General features: G+C 39.5%; 1 protein-coding gene across 1 annotated transcript in view; it reads left to right on the top strand.

The window, feature by feature from the left end:
* Positions 1–970: 970 nt before the first annotated feature.
* LOC122334720 (NACHT, LRR and PYD domains-containing protein 3-like) overlaps positions 971–23,641 on the top strand; it is a gene marked incomplete at its 3' end in the record, with an annotated part of 33,801 nt that continues 11,130 nt past the window's right edge. Inside the window, 7 exon segments of the mRNA XM_043232687.1 lie at positions 971–1,123; positions 1,552–1,636; positions 1,811–1,924; positions 2,048–2,195; positions 2,197–3,920; positions 8,485–8,661; positions 10,184–10,357. Of these exon segments, the coding sequence (XP_043088622.1) occupies positions 1,587–1,636; positions 1,811–1,924; positions 2,048–2,195; positions 2,197–3,920; positions 8,485–8,661; positions 10,184–10,357 (2,387 nt within the window).

The raw sequence follows: 23,641 nt of genomic DNA on the forward strand, positions 1-23,641 counted from the left end.
CTTCTTGTTTTTGATCACACACATAAACACACACACACACACACACTCCAGTGTATACAAAACACACACACACACACACACACACACACACACACACACACACACACTCTCCAGTGTGACACACACACACACACACACACTCTCCAGTGTATATACACACACACACACTCACACACACACACACAACACACACACACACTCACTCACTCACACACACACACACACACACACACACACACACACACACACACACTCACACACACACACACACTCTCCAGTGTATACACACACACACACACACACACTCACACACACACACACACACTCTCACACACACACACACACACACACACACACACACTCTCACACACACACACACACACACACACACACACACACACACACACTCAGACTCACACACACACACACACACACACACACAAACACTGGCTTGCTCTTTTTTTCTCTTGGCTGTGTTTCAAATACAATTTATTTATTTATTTTTAATTCATGTTAAATAATTAATTAGCACAAGTCAAGCTGTGATACCAAACAGGACCACAGGGAGACACCAAAGACCATAATATTAATATTGAGGAGCAAAAGATGACGGAATATTTCTATTTTTGGGTGAACTGTTCCTTTAACATTATGGGCGGGACTAACAGAAACTGACGAATCATCGGTGTGACAAGTGTGTGATTTCCTCCAATAGAAAGAGGGAAATCAGGAAAATACCCGTATTTGATCAAGAAAACAATTTTTAAAATAAGTATATACATAGTGAAATAAGTCATTTATTATCATGATCGTTTAATAAATTGTGTTTATTTGTAAAATGACCAGCTTCTCCTCGTAGCCTCAGCACTGCTCTAAACAGGAAGAACCTTGCTGAGAAAAAGAAAGTGAAAGCAGATTTGTTTTACATGCGACGTTTTTACACTTGATCGTAAGAACTTTTCTTCATTCTCAAAAACTGATCATTCATCTTTTATTTGTTCTTGTGGGAAGATACATAAACTTCATGAGAAAGCAAAGACATTTTGAGAAGTTGTCTAGAAACTGAACGTTTTGATCAAAGCAAGTCTTCAGCTGTGGAGCAGAAAGACACTTCCTTATTCATGTAAGTAAAGATTAAATACTGTCTTAATCATGAAACACTCATGAAACATGATCAAATATGAACAAACAGGACTCATAAGACTGTAAGATGTTTCTTTCTAATCTTCTAAAAACACTTTTTTAAACTTTTATAAAATCGTGCATAAAAAAGTGTAACTGAAAGTATCCTGCAGTTGTTACACATTTTTTACCATGTTTTTAACGGCTGTAATAAGGTTGAGATACACTGTAATATGAAATGTAATAAATGCATTTCATTAAATATTCATGCATTCTCATGTCTTTCTTTAATATAAAGACAATATCTCATCTTCATGTTCGTTGTGTGATCTTGAGCGAGATTCATTTCTACATTTATTAATAGATAAACCCATGCCATTGTTTAAGTAGTTACTGTACTTTTTGTGATTGTCTGTTATTTCCATCTAGAGTCAGTGCTGAAGATCAAACTGTTCAGATCCATCATGAATGAAACACAAACATCTGGAGATGAAGAGTATTCTCCAGCCTGCAGGTACTTTGAGGAACACAATAAAGCTTTTCTCTTATAGAAATAAAACCATGAACATTTACAAGTTTATTTATTATAATTTATTTTATATACAAATATTTTTCAAGAATAATAAAATTATCTTGCAATATATTAAGATGATTCTGATTGTAAAGTATAACATCTGTTCTGTTTCAGCTCAGTTCATCAGAAGAGATCAGAAGCAGAGCCCAGCTGTGTGTCTATGAAGAGTGACTGGTCTATGGATGAGCCAATGAAGTTTAAGAGTGAAGATTCACAGCCTGGACTCAGGTATGACACTTATATGATGTTTTGATTTACAATTTATATTATCATATTTTATTAAATTTAAGTCAATAGTTTTTGTAAATACACTGTATGAAATGTTGAATATCTCTCTGTTTTCTGTTTTAGTTCAGTTCATCAGAAGAGATCAGAAGAAGAGTCCAGCTGTGTGTCTATGAAAAGAGAGACATCTGTGATTCAGTCTTTAGATTTTAAGAGAGGAGTCCTCGACACACTTAGATCAAATCTGCTGAAGAAGTTTGAGTGTCTGTGTGAGGAACAGCGACGCAGAGAGAAACCCAACACTGCTGAATGAGATCTACACAGAGCTCTACATCACAGAGAGTGAGAGAGGAGAGATCAATAATGAGCATGAGGTGAGACAGATTGAGACACAATCCAGGAGAGAAGCAACAGAGGACACAGCCATCAAATGCAGTGACATCTTCAGACCTTTACCTGGACAAGACAAAGACATCAGAACTGTGCTGACAAAGGGAGTCGCTGGCATTGGAAAAACAGTCTCTGTGCAGAAGTTCATCCTGGACTGGGCCGAAGGGAAAGAGAATCAGGACGTCCAGCTCATATTTCCACTTCCTTTCAGAGAAATCAACTTGATGAAGGACAAAACACTCAGTCTTTCAGATCTTCTTCACGTCTTCTTCCCTGAAACTAAAGAAATGGAAATATCCAGCGATGAATATAAAGTGTTGTTCATCTTTGATGGTCTGGACGAGTGTCGTCTGTCTCTGGACTTTAAGAGTAAAGTGAAACTGCGTAATATATCTGAGTCAGCCTCAGTGGATGTGCTGCTGATGAACCTGATTGTGGGGAATCTGCTTCCCTCTGCTCTCATCTGGATCACCTCCAGACCAGCAGCAGCTGATCTCGTCCCCTCTGAGTGCGTCCATCGAGTGACAGAGGTACGAGGCTTCAATGAGCCACAGAAGGAGGAATACTTCAGGAAGAGGATCAGTGATCAGAGTCTGGCCGACAGGATCATCTCACACCTGAAGTCCTCCAGGAGCCTCTTCATCATGTGTCACATCCCAGTCTTCTGCTGGATCTCAGCCACTGTTCTTGAGAAGATCTTGAGTCGAGCAGAGATTGGAGAGATTCCCAAGACTCTCACTCAAATGTACACACACTTCCTGATCCTTCAGACCAACATCAAACATGAGAAAGACTATGAGAAGAACGTGACAGATGAAGACATGATTCTCAAGCTGGGGAAACTGGCTTTCCAGCAGCTTGTGAAAGGAAACCTGATCTTCTATGATGAAGACCTGAAAGAGTGTGGCATTGATGAGACAGAAGCATCAGTTTATTCAGGACTGTGCACTCAGATCTTCAGAGAGGAGCTGGGCTTGTTTCAGGGGAAAGTCTTCTGCTTTGTTCATCTGAGCCTTCAGGAACATCTAGCAGCTCTATATGTGCATCTCTCTTTTACAAACAAGAAGAGAAATGTTTTCAACCAAACCAAACACAGTCTATTGTCCAAGATATTTTACCAGAATAAATATAATTCATTATCTGAGCTGCATCAGAGAGCTGTGGATGAGGCTCTAAAGAGTAAGAATGGACACCTGGATCTTTTCCTGCGGTTTCTTCTGGGTCTCTCAGTGGAGTCCAATCAGACTCTCTTAAGAAAACTACTGACACAGACAGGAAGCTGCTCCTATAACAAAAAGAAAACAGTTCAGTTCATCAAAAAGAAGATCAGTGAGAATCACTCTTCAGAGAAATCCATCAATCTGTTTCACTGTCTGAATGAACTGGGTGATGATTCACTGATGCAGGAGATCCAGGGTTATCTGAAATCTGGAGGAATAAGAGAAACCAAACTCTCCTCTTCACAGTGGTCAGCTCTGGTTTATGTGTTGCTGACATCAGATATGAACATGAATGTCTTTGATCTAGAACAGTTTATTGGAGAACAACATACAGGAGATGAAGTTCTTCAGTATCTGTTACCTGTGGTTAAAGAATCCAGATCAGTTCGGTAAGTAACACTGAAGATCAATACACTTTAAAAACATGTTCATGATATAGTTTGTGTTTTTACTAAAATTAATGTGAATGATCACATTTCTGGCAGTGAACAGGAGAGTTTTGGGAGACTCACTAAACCAGTCGATGAGGTCTTTGTGTGATCTGTGTAACAGTTCCTCCAGAATTTTGCAGCACTTTTTCAGATTTCTTTTTCTTCAACATTTATGCCTACACTTTTGCCAGTTATTGTGGTGTTTTGCAGAAAAAACATTTAACTTCATGTAACTCTTTAATATTAAATATATACTTTTTAAATTTTTAGGTACTCAATATTTGTTTTATTTTAATCTGTCTTTTGCATTTCAACAGAGCAGTAGATATTTAGCATTAATTTTAGAGCATGCATTAAGTAACTAATGCAAATTATGTTTGCAAGTAACTCATCCATTCTATAGATTGACAAACTATGCATCATCTCCACTTATTTGACAAAAGAAATGTAAAAACCAACATTTCATTTCTTATTTGCATTTCTGTTTAAAGTGTTTGTGATGCTACAAATAAGATCAAAATCTACTGAATCATCCCTGGTTTCCTCTCAAAAGCTGTAGAGCTGTTAGTTGTAGTACAAATAAACCAAGGCTCTGAGAGTTTGGTTAGTAGTTAACCTCCTTTGGCTTAATAACACCAGCTTGTTCACCAGCTTTCTTCATTCACTAAGTTTGAGAAAGCATATTTGTACCATTTGGCCGAGGTACTCTCATGTAGATCTTTCCAGAACACTTCCAATTCTACCATGTCTGCTCTGGAAGATGCTGAGAAACTGGAAGATAACCTTGTGTTTGTCAGCCGTGATGAAGATCTGGCCATTAAAAGATTGAGTCTTAAATTGTCTCATGAACTCTTTACACCAATGGTGATGAACGTCTGCCACACTTCTGGGATTAAAATATACAAAAAGAATGAAAGTCTAAGCAAGGTTCACCCCAATGGTAAATGTAATTACATTTCTGAAAATTAAGACAAAGTGTACAACTAGACTATGATATTATTTAATCTATGATATATTGAATTTTCTGTGTTTATTTTCTGTCCTCTATCCTTTGTTCCTAAATATGAGTGCATTTGGTTTCATAATAATACAAAATACATATTATTAATAATAAAAATAGTAAAAAAAAAACATCAGACTTTTAAGGACAATCTGGGCATATAAGCAGTTTCAGTGCAAAAACAAAGAAGCACACAATAGGGGCAGAAAACATTCTAAGCACTACCTTGCTGGTCAGTGTCAACATTACATTGGAACAATTGGTCTAGAAATGGTTACCATATACTATAAGACACATAACAATATTACACATAACTCCAAACCAGACTCTTTCCATGTGCAATATTCCAGTAAGATATGTCAACCTTAAATGATGGTACTTTGTACAGACACATTATGATCTCACAGAGAAACAGAATAACCAAATAATGCTACTTCAGGACCAAGTATAAACACACAACCATTCACGATTTTATTTGTCCCATACAATTTGTAGAAGTACATCTTGTAGTGAAATGTTATTCTGGTACATTCCAAGACTGCAGAGAAGAAAGAAAGAAATGTATTTAAATGTAGAATGTAAAATAAATATTAACAACAAAAAATATACATCAAAATAACAATATATAATGACAATAAAATAAAGTGTAAAATATATGTATGTACATGTCAGAGAAATATGTCACACCAAAAATCTTAAAGTATTGGACATGTCAAAGAGTCAGTCACAAATAGGAGAAATGGCAGGAAAAAATCTGTGCAGTTCTAATTTTGAATAATGCAGTCTATTTTAAACTGAATTAATTGATGTCTAGAATTGTGGAGCCCAACAATAGCTTATAAATCCTTCTTTCTTCCGGCAGAGATTCAAAATTAGATACTGCTGTAACGAGGACGCGGAGGCTGTGTTTGAATCCATTTGCTGTAGTTTATTTAGGGCTGAGACAATAATCATAAACGTGAAGGTAGGCAGAAGGTCAGATCCAGTACATCAATCCAATCCAGTAAACAATACAGAAGGGCAAGTCCAAAGGTCGTAAAACAGGTAAACAGGCAATGATCATACACAAGATTAGCTAGAGACAGAGATAAAGAAAGCTCGGTAAGGCAGGTAATACTGGCAACACTTCACATCGTATTCTTGGAGGGCCTCTGGTTGTAAAGGCCTCCAAACAGGAAATGAAGGCAGAAGAAGCAGAGGGTGAGCCCAGCTAGTACTCAGGTGAGGACTCCCTCTGCTGGCTGGGTGACGTACATAATTTAATCTGTAAATGCTGAAAGAAGTGTGTTGTTTGGAGAGAAAACTTCTCTTTTAGTTGAGAAAATGAGACAAAATGTTTGTTAATATATAAATTCTGCAGGGTGACCATACCACTCTGCCTCCAGGTGTTGAATGTCAGAGATAGAAGGGGAAGTGCATGCAAAAATAACAGTGTCAGTTAATTTGCAGCCTTTCTTAATGTTACGCCATATTTTCAAACAGTTTAAAACAATAAAATGATCAATCTTATCAATCTGCAAGTGATACAGCAAAGTAAACTATTTTTAATTTCATTTTTTTCAATAAGCATCCTGAGGGGGGTGTATCAGTGGGGATTTCCACTTTATAATCCTCCTGCCAGTAGACAAGGGCCCTGGCATTTCCTGCCCAGTATAGTGTAAGAAACATGGTAGCCCTAGTCCACCTTTACCTCTTGACTTCTGTAAATGTTTCTTTATGGATATTCTGTGAGCTTTAAAGCCCCAGATAAAAGGGAGAGTTAATGAATCAAATGTTTAAAAAAAAGACTTGTTTATAGAGCCTATCATAGAAAGAGGAAGTGTCCTCCATTTATGTTTGTCTTCAAATCTTCCAATTTATTAAAAAAACTACTTAAAAATTTATTTGGGTTTTTTTGGCACGATTAAAATCACCACCTACAATCACATGTGAATCAGTGAAATCAGACAGTAAATGAAATATTTTAAGAAAGAAGGCAAGGTCATCAAAGTTCTGACAATATACACTGAGAAGTGAAATATACAGTACATATATTCATATATACATATATAATATATAATATACATTAACATGAAATAAATAAACGTAGCCAGTTACCAAGCTGTAACGACCATTTGAATCACTGAGTGGAAACATGTCTTAAAGGAACTGTTTAACGGATTAAGATTGCAACTCTTCTAGCCTTGCTGGAGAATGTAGAGCGGAAAATATGACCAACCCAGCTGCATTTGAGCATCTTCTCTTTGGTGGGCCTAATATGTGTCTCTTGTAAGTACATAACATTGGCAGATAGCGATTTTAAATGTGACAATACTTTACCTCGCTTAAGCACTTGTCCCAGGCTACGCGCATTCCAGCTGGTAAAGACCACTGCCTCTTGAAGGTAAATTAAGATTCATACAAAAGTTGAAAATGAAATATATACACCCTTTGAAAACAAGCATGAAAAGTGCTTATAATAATAAATACTAATAAAAAAAGAACTTGCACAAAAAGAGAACCAAGAACATTACCCTCCTACCCCCGCCCCACTTTCCCAAACAAAGTGAGAATACACACCCCCAAGATTCACTGGGGGATTGCGGACCATCTGAACAGTAAACTACAGCTTAAGATAAAAGCCCAGAAGCTCTCTCTCCAATCACATGAACACATATCATAAACAACAAAAAACAGTCAAACTAATGCTTCAGTCTAAGCGACTGCTGAGTAGGAATCACGTACCAGTGCATGTCCAGCCTGCATATACTGTATATGAGGTATATTTAAGACAGCACCCCAGTGAGTGTCTCAAGGTCTTGGGGAAAATACCTTGTCAGTAGTGCTGTGGGTGAAGCGTAGTTTCTCCGGGTAGATGATCCTTACACAGGCACTCTGGAGATGCTTCCGAACATCACTAATTTCAGCCGGAAGATCTGGAAAGATGTGTATTGGTCTGCCCTCGTAGTGAAAAGGAAACTGTTGAAGAACCAGTTAAAGTATTTTTTCTTCTTTGGAAAGTGATGAATCCATAAATAGTTTTATGACAAAGGGCTTCATTCTCTGATTGTATTTTCTCACACTTCTGCTCAATGTGAGAGAGCAGATGGTCAAAATCTGCAGTAGCATTTACAACCTCAATTGATTCTATCCCAGAGCCTCAAAAAAGATGCCTGAGTGGACACCAAAGATGCTTCCACAAAAAACTAATCGGTCTGTCATCATTTTGCTCATATTCTTTAATGTAAAAAGAATACTGCTAGATTCAGACTCGAAACCAGACTCAGAGACTGAAGCGGCCTGTTCTGCCATCTCCAGCGGTGACTGAGCAGGAGGATCATTCAATGGTTCACCCTTTCGTCTTAGGTTTTGTCGTTGTATAGTTCTTTACTAATCAAAGTTATGTAAAGATACAAGTGAAACCCAGAGTAATCACAGTAGAGACCGAAAAATATAAAATATATAGAGCAGCTTCACTAAAACACGACTACTCCATTCAGTACTTTTTGTTCAATCTAATTGTTTGTCTTGTTCTTTACTCAGGCTATGTGGATGCAATCTCACTGCTCAGTCTTGTGGACGTTTGTCTTCAGTTTTACAATCCTCAAACTCAAACATCCTGAGAGAGCTGGACCTGAGTAACAATGACCTGCAGGATTCAGGAGTGAAGCTGCTCTCTAAAGGACTGAAGAGTCCAAACTGTCATCTGGAGATTCTGAGGTAAATGCTTTCAATAAAACAAATAAGAAAAATGTGTTTATCAAATTGAAAAGCTTGCAGTATCATTTTAATATTAGCTCTATATTTATTTATATGTGACCCTGGACCACAAAACCAGTCTGAAGAGTAAAGTTTTCATCTTAAAGCTGAATAAATAAGCATTGAGGTGTTTTTATTTTTGATGGTTTATTAGGTTATGACAATATTTATCCAAGAGACAAATATTTGAAAATCTATGATTTGAAGCAACAAAAAAAATCACCTTTATAGTTGTCTAAAAGTCCTTAGCAATGCACATTACAATTTAAAAAGTATGTTTTTAAACATTTAATTGACAAAAATAAATTGTCAAAATATCTTCATGGAACATGATTTTAACTTTAGATCCTAGTCATTTTCGGCATAAAAAAATACAATTTTGACCCATGAACTCTATTTTTTGGCAATTGCTTATTACATTATTCCCATGTGACTTGTACACGATAGAGGCAGTTTTGAACAGATAATATTTATATTGAGGCAAAATGCAATAACTTGTTTGAATAAATAGTTGGACTGTACCTGTGATGGTCAGGTCAAACGATTTATTAAATTAAATTAATTCTGTTGGTAATAGAAACTTAAATCTGCAATAAGTTTTGTGGCTGATGTGTGGAAAACTATTAAACAGAGAATTATGGAGTATTTACTGTATGGAAGTTTGAGGTTCAGTTCTTAATCTATGTGACAACTGCTAGAGATTGTTCAGGCAAACAATAAATCACTCGGTCCATCCACAATCCATCTTCACTGTTCACAAATTACGTCATAAATACATTACGTCATTATGAGTGTGCTTCTATAAATAAACAATAATACCAATAATAAATATACATGTACAAGACAGAGTAATAGCAAAGTGAAATATCTTGTCATATCCTTAAAACAGTATTTAGAGTTATGTATCGTGTTTTATGCTGGAATGAAGCGATCCAGATTAAGGATTTTGTGCAATATTTTATTTATTAAACAGTGAGACAAAACATTGTAGAAACACTTAAAGTGCCATGGTATATTTAAAATAATAATAATAATAATAATAATAAATGATTAAATTCAGTATTTGTCATATTAATACAGCATAGTTTTTTTATATTGTGGGTTCATCTTCTTGTCTGGACAAAATATACATAATCAATAAGGTGTTTACTGAATTTTGCCTTTTAATATCTGGACTTTACGACTTTATTCCTTAAAAATAACTGGCGTTGAGTGAAGCAAAGCCATATGTGCGTTTCTATAAGGCTGTGATGTTGCATGAAAACTATACAATCCAGACCTTCATTCATCAGTCTGAAAGTCTGGCTACATGAGACTATCCTGGAATTAGTCAGCCTTTAAGAACAAGCAGAAGCTGGTTTCTTAAGTAATGGGTGGAAGCAAGAAAATTTAGAAAATTGCTTCAGATGTCATGATTGTAAAGGAATAATTCAAGGCTGAAATGGATATTTAATGAATAAAAGGATCACTGCTGTGTTTTCAGATTGTCTGGCTGTATGGTGACAGAGGAAGGCTGTGGTTATGTGTCTTCAGCTCTGACTTCAAACCCCTCACACCTGAGAGAGCTGGATCTGAGCTACAATCATCCTGGAGATTCAGGAGTGAAGCTGCTCTCTGAAAAACTGGAGGATCCAAACTGCTCACTAAATAAACTCAAGTATGTTATGCAGGAGAGGTTTTTGGGGTTTATTGTATAACCCTTATGCAGTTTTTGTCCATTTCTGACCAGAGAATATTTTTTAAATTATAGCTTCACCCGAATGGTACTGTAAAAAAAAAAAAAAAAAAAAAAAGGTAAAAAAAAACAGTAAAAGACTGGCAGCAGGGCTTCCAGAGATTTTCTGTAATTTAACGGAATATCTCTGGAAGCCCTGAGATTAAAAACTGTAAAAATACAGAATTGAATTTACAGTCAAAATTAATTAAATCACAGTATATTACCGTTAATAATATGTTTTAGACTACTAAAATACTGACAAATTACGTGAAATTACATATAAAAGCCACCAACTTTCAGGTTTATCACTGTAAATTTAAGGTTTTAATTAGTTATTTTATATAGTTGCTAATTCCATTTAAAGTAATTTATTTTTAAAGTACAATTTTTCTATGTGAAATAACTAAGAAATAATGTTTAAAAATGCAGTAAGCACTTTTTTTACAAAAATGTTACATGATTATATTTATATTATATTTACATGATTAATCAATCAATCAATCAATCGTTTTTATTTATATAGCGCTTTTAACAACACAGGTTGCATCAAAGCACTGTACAGTATAATGTAGAAGAATACAATGACAGGGATGTATAATGACGAGAGTGACCAATTTCTTATTAAATGCAGAGACGGTCTCTGTAGTCAATTTGACGTTAAATCACTAGAAGTTAAGTGTCCCCAACCAAGCAAGCCAGAGGCGACAGCGGCAAGGAAACAAAACCCCATGCATACAGAATGGAGAAAAAAAAAAACCTTGGGAGAAACCAGACTCAGTTGGGGTCAGTTCTCTTCTTACCGGACGCCAAGAACTTAACTTCCAGTTCAATTTTAAACACAGCTGTGTCAGGTAGTGTAAATGACTTAGTGTGTGTGTGTGTGTGTGTGTGTGTGTGTGTGTGTGTGTGTGCATCAGGATCTGGTGATTGGTCCACGGGCGCATCTAGGTGTTCTGGTCTCTGATGAACATAATCTCTGGGTGCTGATCCACCATCTAGTCTGGATACAAACTGTGAAAACAGATTGAGAAAGAGACAGGACTAATATTAGCGTAGATGCCTTTCTTTTACGATGTCACAAGTACATCGTATTGTAGGAGTAGTGTTCCCGGTTCCAGCAAATCTAAGTAATGCAGCCTAAAAATCCTTTAACGGATTTGAATAATAAAAAGTGTGTTGGTGTGTTATGTGTAGGCTAAGTTAAAAAGATGTGTCTTTAATCTAGATTTAAACCTCCTTTTTACATTTACATTTACATTTACATTTAGTCATTTTGCAGGACGCTTTTATCCAAAGCGACTTACAATTGAGAGTACAACAGCGATTCATTTTTGGAGAGACAAACAGACAGAGTAAGTGCTTATAACACCCAGTCACAGGGAGTGTTCAAATTAGTATTTTTTTTAGGTTTTCAGCTGTTTCTTAAAGATTGACAGAGATCCAGCATTCCGGATATGTGCGGGAAGATCGTTCCACCAGCCAGGAACAGAGAACGAGAAAGTTCTGGAGAGTGATTTCGAGCCTCTTTGAGATGGTACCAGCAGATCTCAGACTTCTAGAGGGTGTGTAGATTTGTAATAGTGAGTGGAAGTAGACCGGTGCCGAGTCTGTGGTTGTTCTATATGCAAGCATCAGTGCCTTGAACTTGATGCGAGCTGCAATCGGTAGCCAATGTAAGGAGATAAAGAGAGGTGTAACATGGGTTCTCTTGGGCTCATTGAATACCAGCCGTGCTGCTGCATTCTGAATCATTTGTAGAGGTTTTATTGTGTTTGATGGAAGTCCAGCCAGAAGAGCATTGCAGTAGTCCAGTCTAGAAATGACAAGGGCCTGGACAAGTAGCTGTGCAGCTTGCTCTGTTAGAAAGGGCCTGATCTTTCTGATGTTGTGTAGTGCAAACCTGCAGGATCGAGCAGTATTTGCAATGTGATCTTTGAAGGTTAGTTGGTCATCGAGGATTACACCAAAATTTCTGACTGAGGTTGATGGGGTAATTGACGAAGAACCTAGCTGGATGGTGAAGTCGTGTTGTGTAGTTGGAGTGGCAGGGAATACAAGCAGCTCAGTCTTTGTCAGGTTGAGCTGTAGATGGTACTCTTGCATCCATGTCGAGATGTCCGCCAGGCAACCCGAGATCCGAGTAGCTACCGTTGGATCGTCTGGATGAAAAGAGAGGTAGAGCTGTGTGTCATCGGCGTAGCAGTGGTAGGAGAAGCCGTGAGCCTGTATGATGGGGCCTAGCGATGTAGTGTAAATGGAGAAGAGGAGGGGACCAAGAACCGATCCCTGAGGAACCCCAGTGACCAGTTGATGTGCGGTGGATACATCTCCTCCCCAGGCCACCCTAAAAAACCTACCAGTGAGATAGGATTCGAACCAACGAAGTGGGATCCCAGAGATGCCCAGTGATGAGAGGGTAGACAGCAGGATCTGATGATTCACGGTGTCAAAAGCAGCGGATAGATCCAGCAGAATGAGAACTGATGATTTGGATTCAGCTCTTGCAGTCCGCAGGGCTTCCGTGACTGAGAGCAGCGCAGTCTCAGTTGAATGGGCGCACCTGAAACCTGATTGGTTATGGTCCAGTTTGTTGTTTTTTGAAAGAAACAGTGATACCTGGTTGAAAACCACTCTTTCAAGTGTTTTCGCTATGAATGGAAGAAGAGAGACTGGCCTGTAGTTATCAATAAGGGAAGTGTTTAAAGTGGGCTTTTTGAGCAGTGGGGTTACCCGAGCCTGCTTAAATGCTGTGGGGAAGGTGCCTGTGAGGAGAGATGTGTTGATGATGTGCGTGAGTGCCGGCAAGACAGTGGGGGAGATTGCTTGCAGAAGATGAGAGGGTATGGGGTCTAGCGGACATGTTGTTGGATGGCTGGAGAGGAGAAGTTTGGATACTTCTGTCTCAGTGAGGGAGCAGAAGGAGAAAGTGGATGAATCGGTAGTCGATGCGGTTGGTTGAGGGTTGTGCGTTGGGGGGGGCTGAGAACTGGCTACTGATCGTTTTTGTTTTATTTGTAAAAAATGTGGCAAAATCGTCAGGTGATATTGAGGTGGTGGGAGTTGGTGGGGGATAGAGCAGGGAGTTAAATGATCTGAAGAGCTTACGTGTGTCTGAAGTGTTGTTGATCTTGTTATGGAAATATGATGATTTGGCAGTGCGGATTTCGGCAGAGAAGGAAGAAAGCAAAGTCTGATACCTGCTCAGGTCTGTCAAATCTTTAGATTTGCGCCACTTTCTCTCCGCTGCCCTGAGTTTGACCCAGTGCTCACGGAGAACATCAGACAACCAGGGGCTAGAGGTGGCAGTCCGTGCTGGCCTGGAGGAGAGAGGGCAGATGTCATCTAGACAGGAGGTTAGAGCACTGAACAAGGTATCTGTAGCTGCATTCACATCCAAAGAAGAGAAATGGGTAGGTGAGGGAAGGAGGAGGACACAGCAGAGGAGAGATGGGAGGGAGAAAGGAGCAGAAGGTTACGTCGGAAAGTAACCAGTATAGGGGTTGGTTGCACAGAGATAGGAAAATGCAGTTGAAATGTAAGAAGGAAATGGTCAGACATGTGAAGCGGTTGTACTGAACTGGTGTCTGCAGTACAACTGCGTGTGTAAATTAAATCAAGCTGGTTGCCTGATTTGTGGGTGCTTGTCGTGATGAGGCGTTTGAGGTCAAATGAAGCTAGAAGGGAATGGAAGTGCGTAGCGTAAGGTTTGTCAAGATGAATGTTGAAGTCCCCGAAGAGTAGAAGTGGAGTGCCTTCGTCTGTAAAAGATGACAATAATCCATCCAGCTCCTCTAGGAAGGTGTCTAGAATATGTCCAGGGGGGCGGTAGATTACCACTATGTGGAATTTTGTCGGAGTAGTAACTGTGATAGCATGAAATTCAAAAGAGATGTAATTACATACAAGTGAGTTGGTTGAATATTTCCAATTGTTTGGGATGAGTAGACCAGTGCCACCACCCCGGCCAACCTGACGAGGTGTGTGTGAGAAAGAATGATTGTTGGCTAGAGCTGCTGGGGTTGCTGAGTCTTCTGGACGAATCCAGGTCTCCGTCAATCCTAGAATGTTGAGTGAAGAATGTAAAGAAAAAGCAGAAATGAAGTCAGCTTTGTTGACCGCTGACTGGCAATTCCACAGACCAACAGAGAAAGATAGGGGTGTAGTAGAGGATGTAGGGACAGAGCGTAGGTTAGTAGGAGTGCATTGTCGTCTGCGTTTGTTGTTAGGGCGAGGTCGAGAGACAACCGGAATGAGTTGGAGACACATGATAGAGGTAGGAAAGAGGGAGTGAAGATGTGTAAGAGAATGAATGAAAATGTACTTAAGTGCGTTGCTCAGTTAAAGTCGCGCAGGAAAAGTCGTATGTCTTTACTCTCGTAGTCTTCACACGAGGAGTCTGAACACGAGCGCTGGACGCTTCCGTTGACGCTTTCGCGCCAGCGCACACTCAACAAATAAATACAAAGTGTATGCAGTGGAAACAGCGGAAAGCTAGTTCTAATTTGCCCAGGCAGTAGCCAATCAGGAGGTCGATCAGGAAAACGAAACTAACGCCTTCACACTTAAGTGATCTTAATAGCCCGGAGGCAAACAATTTACAACCACTTAAAGTACAGCACAACTAAACTACACACTACAAATAAGTAGGGAAACGCAAATATTCTCTCCAAACAGCAAGAAATAATTTGAACAACACACAGCAATAGGTATAATAGACTTACGCGCTGGTGTCCGTCTCTTCTAGCCTGAAATCGCTTCTCTTTTACGGAATAAATCTGTAATTTAAAAGGCATTTAGAAGTTGTTTTATGTCTACCTAGAATAAGTTTGTAAAACATTAAACAACAAAAAAAATTATAAAAATATAGTAAATTCATAACATAAACACAAATGTGTGTAGATATACATTTTAATAATTCATTTTCCAGAAATTACAGTTTCAAATGTTTGGACAATAGAGAAATGAGCAGAACACTTAGAAATAGTAAAAAAAAGCTACATTTTCAGCAATTTTCTGTAAAATTAACAATTCAATTCAATGCATAATAATTAAATGAACCTGCACATTTACCGTATTAGTTATTATACTAAAGCATTGGATGTCAATTGAAAAGAATAATACAATTATAGGAAATACATGTTATATACAGAACATGCAAAATTTGTACATTAAATGAATTTGATATATACACATTTATACATTTGCAACGGCAAATAAAACATACAGTGTAATGTAAAATACAAAGTCCCAGTTAGTCTAACACAGTATACATAGCAGTTTTTTCTTTTTAAAAAGGTCAGTATTAAAGGGATAGTTCACCAAAAAACTAAAATGGCCCCATGATTTACTCACCCTGATATACGTCTGATTGTGCTTATCTGAAAAAAGAAAGACATATACACCTTGGATGGTTTGAGTACGAGTCAATGCTGGATTAGCTGCAGAGTCTTGGTAGTACATGCTGGAAGGTCTGCTAACAGAGTAGTACAACAGTCCAGTCTGGAGAGAACAAGAGCTTGGACAAGGAGTTTTGTAGCATGCACCATAAGAAAGGGTCTGATCTTCCTAATGTTGTACTGGGCAAATCAGCAGGATCAGGTCAGTGCCGTATGGTCAGAAAAGTTTGTGTGTCAACTAGAACGCCAAAGTTGGGTCAGCTGAAATCATAAGCAGTTCTGTCTTGGCAAAGCTGATGGTCATTCAACATTCAGCATGACATTTGGGTCCAGGAAGCAGAGATGCGAGGAGCAACTGTTGGGATGCCAAGGGTGTCATTACAATAGCAGTGATATAAAAAAAATCATGTTTATGAATCATTGACCCATTGTCATGATACAGTGGCATGCAAAAGTTTGGTAACCCTTTACAGAATCTATGATCATATACAATGCATGTTATTTTTTAATGGAGTACTGTCCTGAGTAGGATATTTTACATAAAATGTGTTTACATATAGTCCACAAGACAAAAATGAGCAGAAATGATTTAAATAACCTTTCAAAAGTTTGGGAACAGTTGGTTCTTAATACTGTGTGTGAATGGCTACCTGGATGATCTATGATGTTTTGTCATAGTTATTCACGAGTCCCTTGTTAGTTCTGAACAGTTAAACTGAGTACTGTTCTTCAGAAAAATCCTCCAGCTCCTGCAGATTCTTCAGTATATTTGAGATATTCTGGATCATTCTTCCTTAGGACCAGTGTCATGGAATTTTCAACTCAGAATTATGTGAAGACTGAAAAATAAAGAGTCCAGCAAATTTGTCTTTGTCTTGCTTTATTTCTCTGCGCAGAGAATGAAATGATCTGGTTTACACACAGTGAAGTCTGTGAGCAAAGAGATAACAGTGAGCTCACAGATTAGAGGTTTTATAGGCAAAAGTATACATTCCAAGGTCGCTCAAATTCATCTCGAACCAATTGAAATAGTCCAAAGTCACGCCACCCATCTGTGCTTACAGTGTCTGATTGTTCTCCAGTTTATCTCCCGTACCTAGCACAGATAGGGCATCCTGTACTCCCATGAGGTTGTTTTAACATGGGTTCAACCTCTGTCACGCACACAGTGTAGGTTTCCCATAACACTAATATTCCAGGTCACTAATGTATGTTTCTGTGTTCGTGCCTAGTACCGTGATGTTACGAATATATATATATGTAATCTATCTTTAAGTAAAGTTAGTTTAATAGTGAAGTTAATTCAATTCAGTGTTAAAAGTGAACAATAAACATTAAATGTAATCAATTAGAATAATTTCCATTACACTCCTCCCTTTTGATCATTCTTGATCACCTGTCAAATTAGAATATAATAAAATAAAATCCCTTAACGATAACATCAAGTGTGTAAATTCACATGGATTCAGAACACACCATCACACAATAAGGGTTTGAAAATCATAATAAACATCTTTAACATGTGATTAACTGGAGATTACATAAAACTCAATCTGAGGAAATCATCGCTTGACTATATATATATAAAAAAACGTTAATTGAAATGTAGAATTTTCCCTTTAAATGGTGTTATCTTGTGAAATTATCTACTGAAGACCCTTTTAGTCATTGGTTTACTCTTCATCATCACTTGAATCATCACTTGAATCATCACAATCAACAATATTCAATACCTTTCTGGATTTATCTTTTACCTTACTCTCCCAGTGATTAAACATTATCATTTGGTGTGTGACAGAAGCTCTCATAGTCGAATTCACTGCTCTTTTTACCATGCTCATCACACAAGGCCATATACACAGTAACAGAACAAACACAGATAGTGCTGAAATGGCAAGCAAACCAATATACTCAGCCTTTTGCCATAATCCCTTGAACCAATTCCATCCCCACACATCATCATCAGCACTAATCTCCCTAGCCTTTAGCCTGTTTACCGCATTAGTGATATTCTGAATACCCAAATCTATCATATGACCATCAGCATCATTGTCAGGAATATAGGTACAACATGCAGATCCTACAACAGCACACACGCCTCCGGAAATGGCTGTAAGTTGATCCAACACAAGTCGATTCTGCAACGCTGTCAGTCTCAGGCCTCTCAGTTCCTCCTTGATCCTCCATCATTACCTTTGTGGTATTCATGAAGCTGATTAGTTCATACCGTGTCACTTCCACTTCATTTTGGAGGAATGCCACACCAAGAGACGGACCAAAGCCTGGAAGAATTTCTCAGCTCCGCTCCATAGTCGATGTTCTTCGGGACAGGGTTGTCCTGTCCAAGGCTTGATATCTTGACTCGGTCACGCAGTGAAGTCACCCTCTTCTCGATTTTCTCTTGGCCTTAGTGAGGCGATGTCCTGGCTTCTTCGTGTGTGAAGTTGTTCTGGTGCTCTTACCGCGATCGCTCCTCCATATAACTGTACCATAGCACATGTGCCTGTCCACCGTCGGGCAGTGAAGCATACACGACATGTCCACACAGCCAGTACCATTCCTCCACCACACTGGTACCATCGTTGTCAGGAATGTGGACCTCTGAGCAATCTTGTTTGCATCTCACCCGATCGTTGGGGTTGCTACCGTGAGATAACGTCGGCTGATTTGACATTGTGGCAGAAGTCCTACCCCAATGATGGAATTCAACAAGCACCCCATGCATTTGTGACCGGCTTCTTGAGTGATCAGGAGTGAGTTGTACATCTCATTGCAGTGATTGATGGGTATTTCTCCCATGGAGTCTTGTCCCCCGTCATTTCGATAACAGGTCAGGTTAGATGGTATGTCTTTCACTATAGCAATGCGGCCTGCCACCCTCTTCAGGGTTCTAATCTTTGTCCACTCAGTTGAATTCTCCATGATCCAGAAGTCACTGTGTTCGGGTAGCCCTGCTGCTGCCACTGATATTGCTGTTATGTGCTTGATCAGATCCTTATCTGGGTCTTGATAGGCCCACCAATCCCCCTCCGGTTATGCTGTGAGGAGTTGCACACACACGTAGCAGTCAGTCAAGCCATTCGTTTTAGCAGTGAAGTTAAGCAGCCTCCACCACATATTGTTAGCATACGGATGTGGCGGATTCGGGTGGTCTAACCAGTGCTCATCTCCTGTCTTGATCGCTCTGACTTGCCGGAGGAGAGTTTGATTAACCATATCGTCACATTCAGTGACATGATGTTCATGTTGTTTCTCCATGTATATCACGATGAATAGTGCAAATGAGAGGACGACCAGCGTCATGCTTATGATTAGGGTCAAAAGGTTTGGGTACAAGTCGTATAGGTTTTTGAACTTGTCTATCCTCCTTCTCAATTTAGAGGATACCATCTTGTCAGATACTGCCACGTGACACCTGGTATTTTTGTAGGAAGAAACAAATTTGCCCTGTTTGTCTATCTAATTGAGGTCTTATATTTGGTTTACTATACAGGAACGCAGCAGTCTGTCCTTCATAGAAATGTGATGCTCTCCAGCCAATTGTGGTAATGACAGCTAACACTGCACTATCTTGTTCAACTATTTGTCTAACTGCTTTACATACGTCGTTTCCTATTTTCCTCTTATAGCAGCGATATAGAATCGGGGTGAACGGGTATCTATTGTTCCACCACGGCGTCTGATCCATAGAGCCCTTGCTCTTCTATGGTGATGGGAAAAATCCTTTTCTTTTCGGCATCCGTTGGCCTGTACTGACATCAGCTCACTCCCACACAGTGATGTTGCTGCGTGTTCAGCTCCCATACACCACTGTGTGTTCGTTTACCTTTGTCAGTCAGACGTCCCCCTGGCACGGGCAGCGGGTCAATCACTGTTTATTGGGCTGCGTCTCCTCTGGTGGTGCTGGGACCTTTTGCAGTGGCTGGCGTGTATCCACGTAGCCTCTCTCAGCCACCTTAACCGCAGTGTGCGTTATCAGCAGGACCTGGAACGGGCCGTTCCACCTCCTTGATTTCCAATGTTTCCTTCTGAAATCCTTGACCACCACAAAATCACCAGGTCTGATGTCATGCAGAAATCCTTCTGCTGGTTTAGGTAGAGCGTCCTTGACCTGTTGAGAGATCTGAGAGAGAGTCGAAGACAGATTTTTACAATAGTTCAACATGTCATCTTCACACAGAGCAGTAGAGGGCAATGGTCGGGTTCGGTCCCACTCCAAGCGATGGAGGCCTGCCAAACAAGATTTCAAATGGGCTGAGATTAGACTTTGCTCTTTTTCTCATTCTCATATACATCAACACAATGGGAAGTGCTTTGACCCAAGACAGACCTGTTTGCTCACAACACCTTGCCAGTTTATTTTTCAAAATTCCATTTCTCTTTCAACACTACCCCGGACGCTGGATGATAGGAGGTATGTTTACGTATGTCAATTCCCAAGAATTTCCCAACCTGATCGATTGCCTCATTAGCAAAAGGTGTGCCATTATCACTACTAATCTTTTTGGTATTCCCCATCTTGGGACGATCTCAGACACTAGTGCCTTTGCAACAGCCCCAGCATTTTGCTTAGATGTGGGAAGACTTCCACCCATTTTGAGAACATATCAACCAAAACAAGGCAGAATTTCTTACCTTCACATGGTGTCAGTTCAATGAAATCGAACATTATGTGATCAAAAGGTTGACTTGGTGGTGGATGTGCTGCCAAAGGGACCTGTTGTCCTCTTCCTACATTATTTGTGGCACAGATCATACAAGATTGACAATATTTGTCTGCAAAGGAAGTAAATCCTTTTGTAAACCAATATTGATTGATCATGTCAAACATTCCCATTTTGCTTATGTGATCTAACCCGTGCACTAATTTGGCATAGTGTGGGAAAAAGTGTTTTGGCAAACAAGGTTTGTCTTCGGTGCTCAGCCAAACGTTGTCTTTCAGCTTGCACTCGGCCTTCACCCATTGTTTTTTCTCTTCTGGTGTTGCGAAACCCTGCATAGCTGCAAGAGAACTAGAAGGGAAGGTTAGTTCGTCATCGTTAACAGTTACACATGTAAGAGAAGGTTCTGTTCCCTTTGTTGCGTTCTTCGCAGCGATATCAGCGCGTTTGTTTCCTAATGATACAAAATCGTTAAACTTGGAATGCGCGACGCACTTGCAAATAGCAATCGACCTTGGAAGCAAAATCGCTTCTAACAAGGCTGCTATTTTATCATGATTTTGGATAGGTTTACCATCGGATTTTAGAAATTTCCTACATCGCCATAGAGCCGAAAAATCATGACAGGTCGAAAAAGCATAACGAGAATCTGTGTAGATGGTGACTGTTTTTCCTTCTGCGATTTTACAGGCTTCTGTTAATGCTACTAATTCGGCCGCTTGCGCAGAGTAATGCGCGTGGAGCGCTCCGCTTACTAATGTCGCGATGCGCGTGGTTACTGCGTAACCTACTCTGTTTTTACCGGTTTCTGGGTCTCGAGACGCTGAACCATCAACAAACAAAACCAAATCTGCATTGTCAAGGGGTTTTTTTAAATCTGGTCGCGTGTGCACACCTGTTCCAATGCGGCGATACAATTATGTTCCTCGCCATCCTGCTCGGTTGGGAGCAGTGTGGCAGGATTCAATACTGTACACCGTTTTACTGTGATGTTTGGCATTTCCAATAGAATGGTATTATATCTAAGCCATCTGGCTGTTGACAAATGAGATGTTTTCTGTTCCAACAGGATCATAGAGACAGCGTGTGGCACTAGTAATGTTACATCAGAATATCCCACAATTTCCCTTGAAGCTAAAATAGCTTTTTCTGCTGCTGCAACAGCTCTCAGACAATTTGGTAGACCTGCTGCCACAGGGTCGAGTTTACTTGAAAAAATATGCCACCGGTCTCAGCTTTCCCCGTGATCCTGTAACAGAACAGAAGACATGAAACCATTTTTCTCATCAACTGTTTGTACAAAATTTCTCTCAGGGTCTGGAAGTCCCAGACTTGGGGATGTCTGTAACAACATTTTCAACCTTTCAAATGCTTTCTCTGCTTCAGGAGTCCAGGTCAGTTTGTCATGTGGCTGCAACCTTCTTCCGTGAGCCAAAGCGCTCAAAGGTGACTCTTCAATGGCATAGTTGGGAATAAATGTTCTACAATATGAACACATTCCCAAAAATGACATGAGCTGTTTTTTTTGTCAGAGGCTTTGGAATCTTTTGAATTGCCTCTATTCTCTTTTGTGTTAGAGATTTTCCTGCTTGTTGATAATGTGACCTAGAAACGTCACCTCCCTTTTGCAAACTGCAACTTTGACAAACTGACCTTGTGGCCTTCAGCAGCCAAATGTTTCAACAGCTTTACAGTGTCCTGTGTACAAGTTTCTTCATCTCTGGCTGTTATTAAGAGATCATCGACATATTGAATTAAAGCTGACCCTGGTGCCAATTGTAATGTTTCCAAACTTCTCTTCAGTGCCTCTTGAACAATACAGGCGAATTTTTGAATCCTTGACAAAGTCGAGTAAAAGTGTAAGGTTTGCCATTAAAATTGAAAGCAAACCAAAATTGGCTGTCTTTATGAACCGGCACAGAAAAGAAAGCATTGGAAAGATCAACAACCGAAAACCATTCAGCATCACCTGGTATTTGTGATAGGAGTGTGTACGGGTTGGGAACAATAGGAGCCTGTGTCTGAACTGCATCATTTACAGCCTGCAAGTCTTGCACAAACCTCCACTCAACCGGCTGGTCTGCGTCTCTTATCTTTTTGACAGGAAAGATGGGTGTGTGCACAGGAGAGTTCTCACATTCCACAATCACTCCAGCCTTTTTCAATGCCTCAAAAACTGGCTTGATTCCCTCAATAGCTTCCCTTTTCAAAGGATATTGAGGTTTGCATGGTCTGTAATCAGATTTTGGAATAATTTGAATAGGGTCACAATTCTTGATCAACCCCACGTCATATTTAGAAGAAGCCCAAACAGTCTTTGGAACTTCCTTGAGAGCTGGAATGCTTTCCATTTCAGTTTCTGTAAGGAAGCAGTGATTGGGTAATGCACTTTCACTCACATGAACTGTGCGTTCAGCCATCGCAGCAGGCTCAGTCAAATTTGTTCGATATGCAGACAGAGTTGGATTATATTCAACATTTTTCTCAGCAGTCCGCAACCAATTTTCATGAAAGATACACATCTTTACAAAGGGACCAATGTCTTCCCAACGATTGTCGCTCCCTTCGACACAACGACACATGGGGAAAAGAATCCACAACATCAAAAAACACCTGCTGTTCATCGGTTAATGCAACAGCAGCAGCACATTTATTTTCTGTCCAAATTAGCCAATTCAATTGCAATATCTCAATACGTGGAAACCATTTCTGTTCAAACAACTCGTCTCTAGCCAGCCAGAGACACATGTGCTGAGCAATGTAAGTCTGAGAATGGCATAAAATCAGAATCAGGCGAAACTCTGTCTTTAGCGCCATTGACAAGACTTTCGCATAATTCATCATCTTGCAATTTCCATTGATAAACATATAGTGGTGTATGTTGGATTGCAGTCAGAGTTTGAATTTGGCACTGAACTGCTTTCACACCTTCTGGACCAGATATTAGAGAAATACCCAGTTTGCACAACAAATCTCTCCCCAGCAGATTTTTTGGACAGTGCTGTGAGAGGAGGAAGCTGTGTCTGAAACTTGCACCATTCTCATCTTTACACCTCAGAGGGACTGTATAATTCTCTTTAACAGTATGACCAGATGCAGAAATCGTCCATGCAAAATTTCCACTCAATTTGGGGACAGAGGCAAACTCATTTATCCTTAATACTGAA

The sequence above is a fragment of the Puntigrus tetrazona genome, chromosome 3, assembly GCF_018831695.1.
Source record: "Puntigrus tetrazona isolate hp1 chromosome 3, ASM1883169v1, whole genome shotgun sequence".
Lineage (NCBI taxonomy): Eukaryota > Metazoa > Chordata > Actinopteri > Cypriniformes > Cyprinidae > Puntigrus > Puntigrus tetrazona.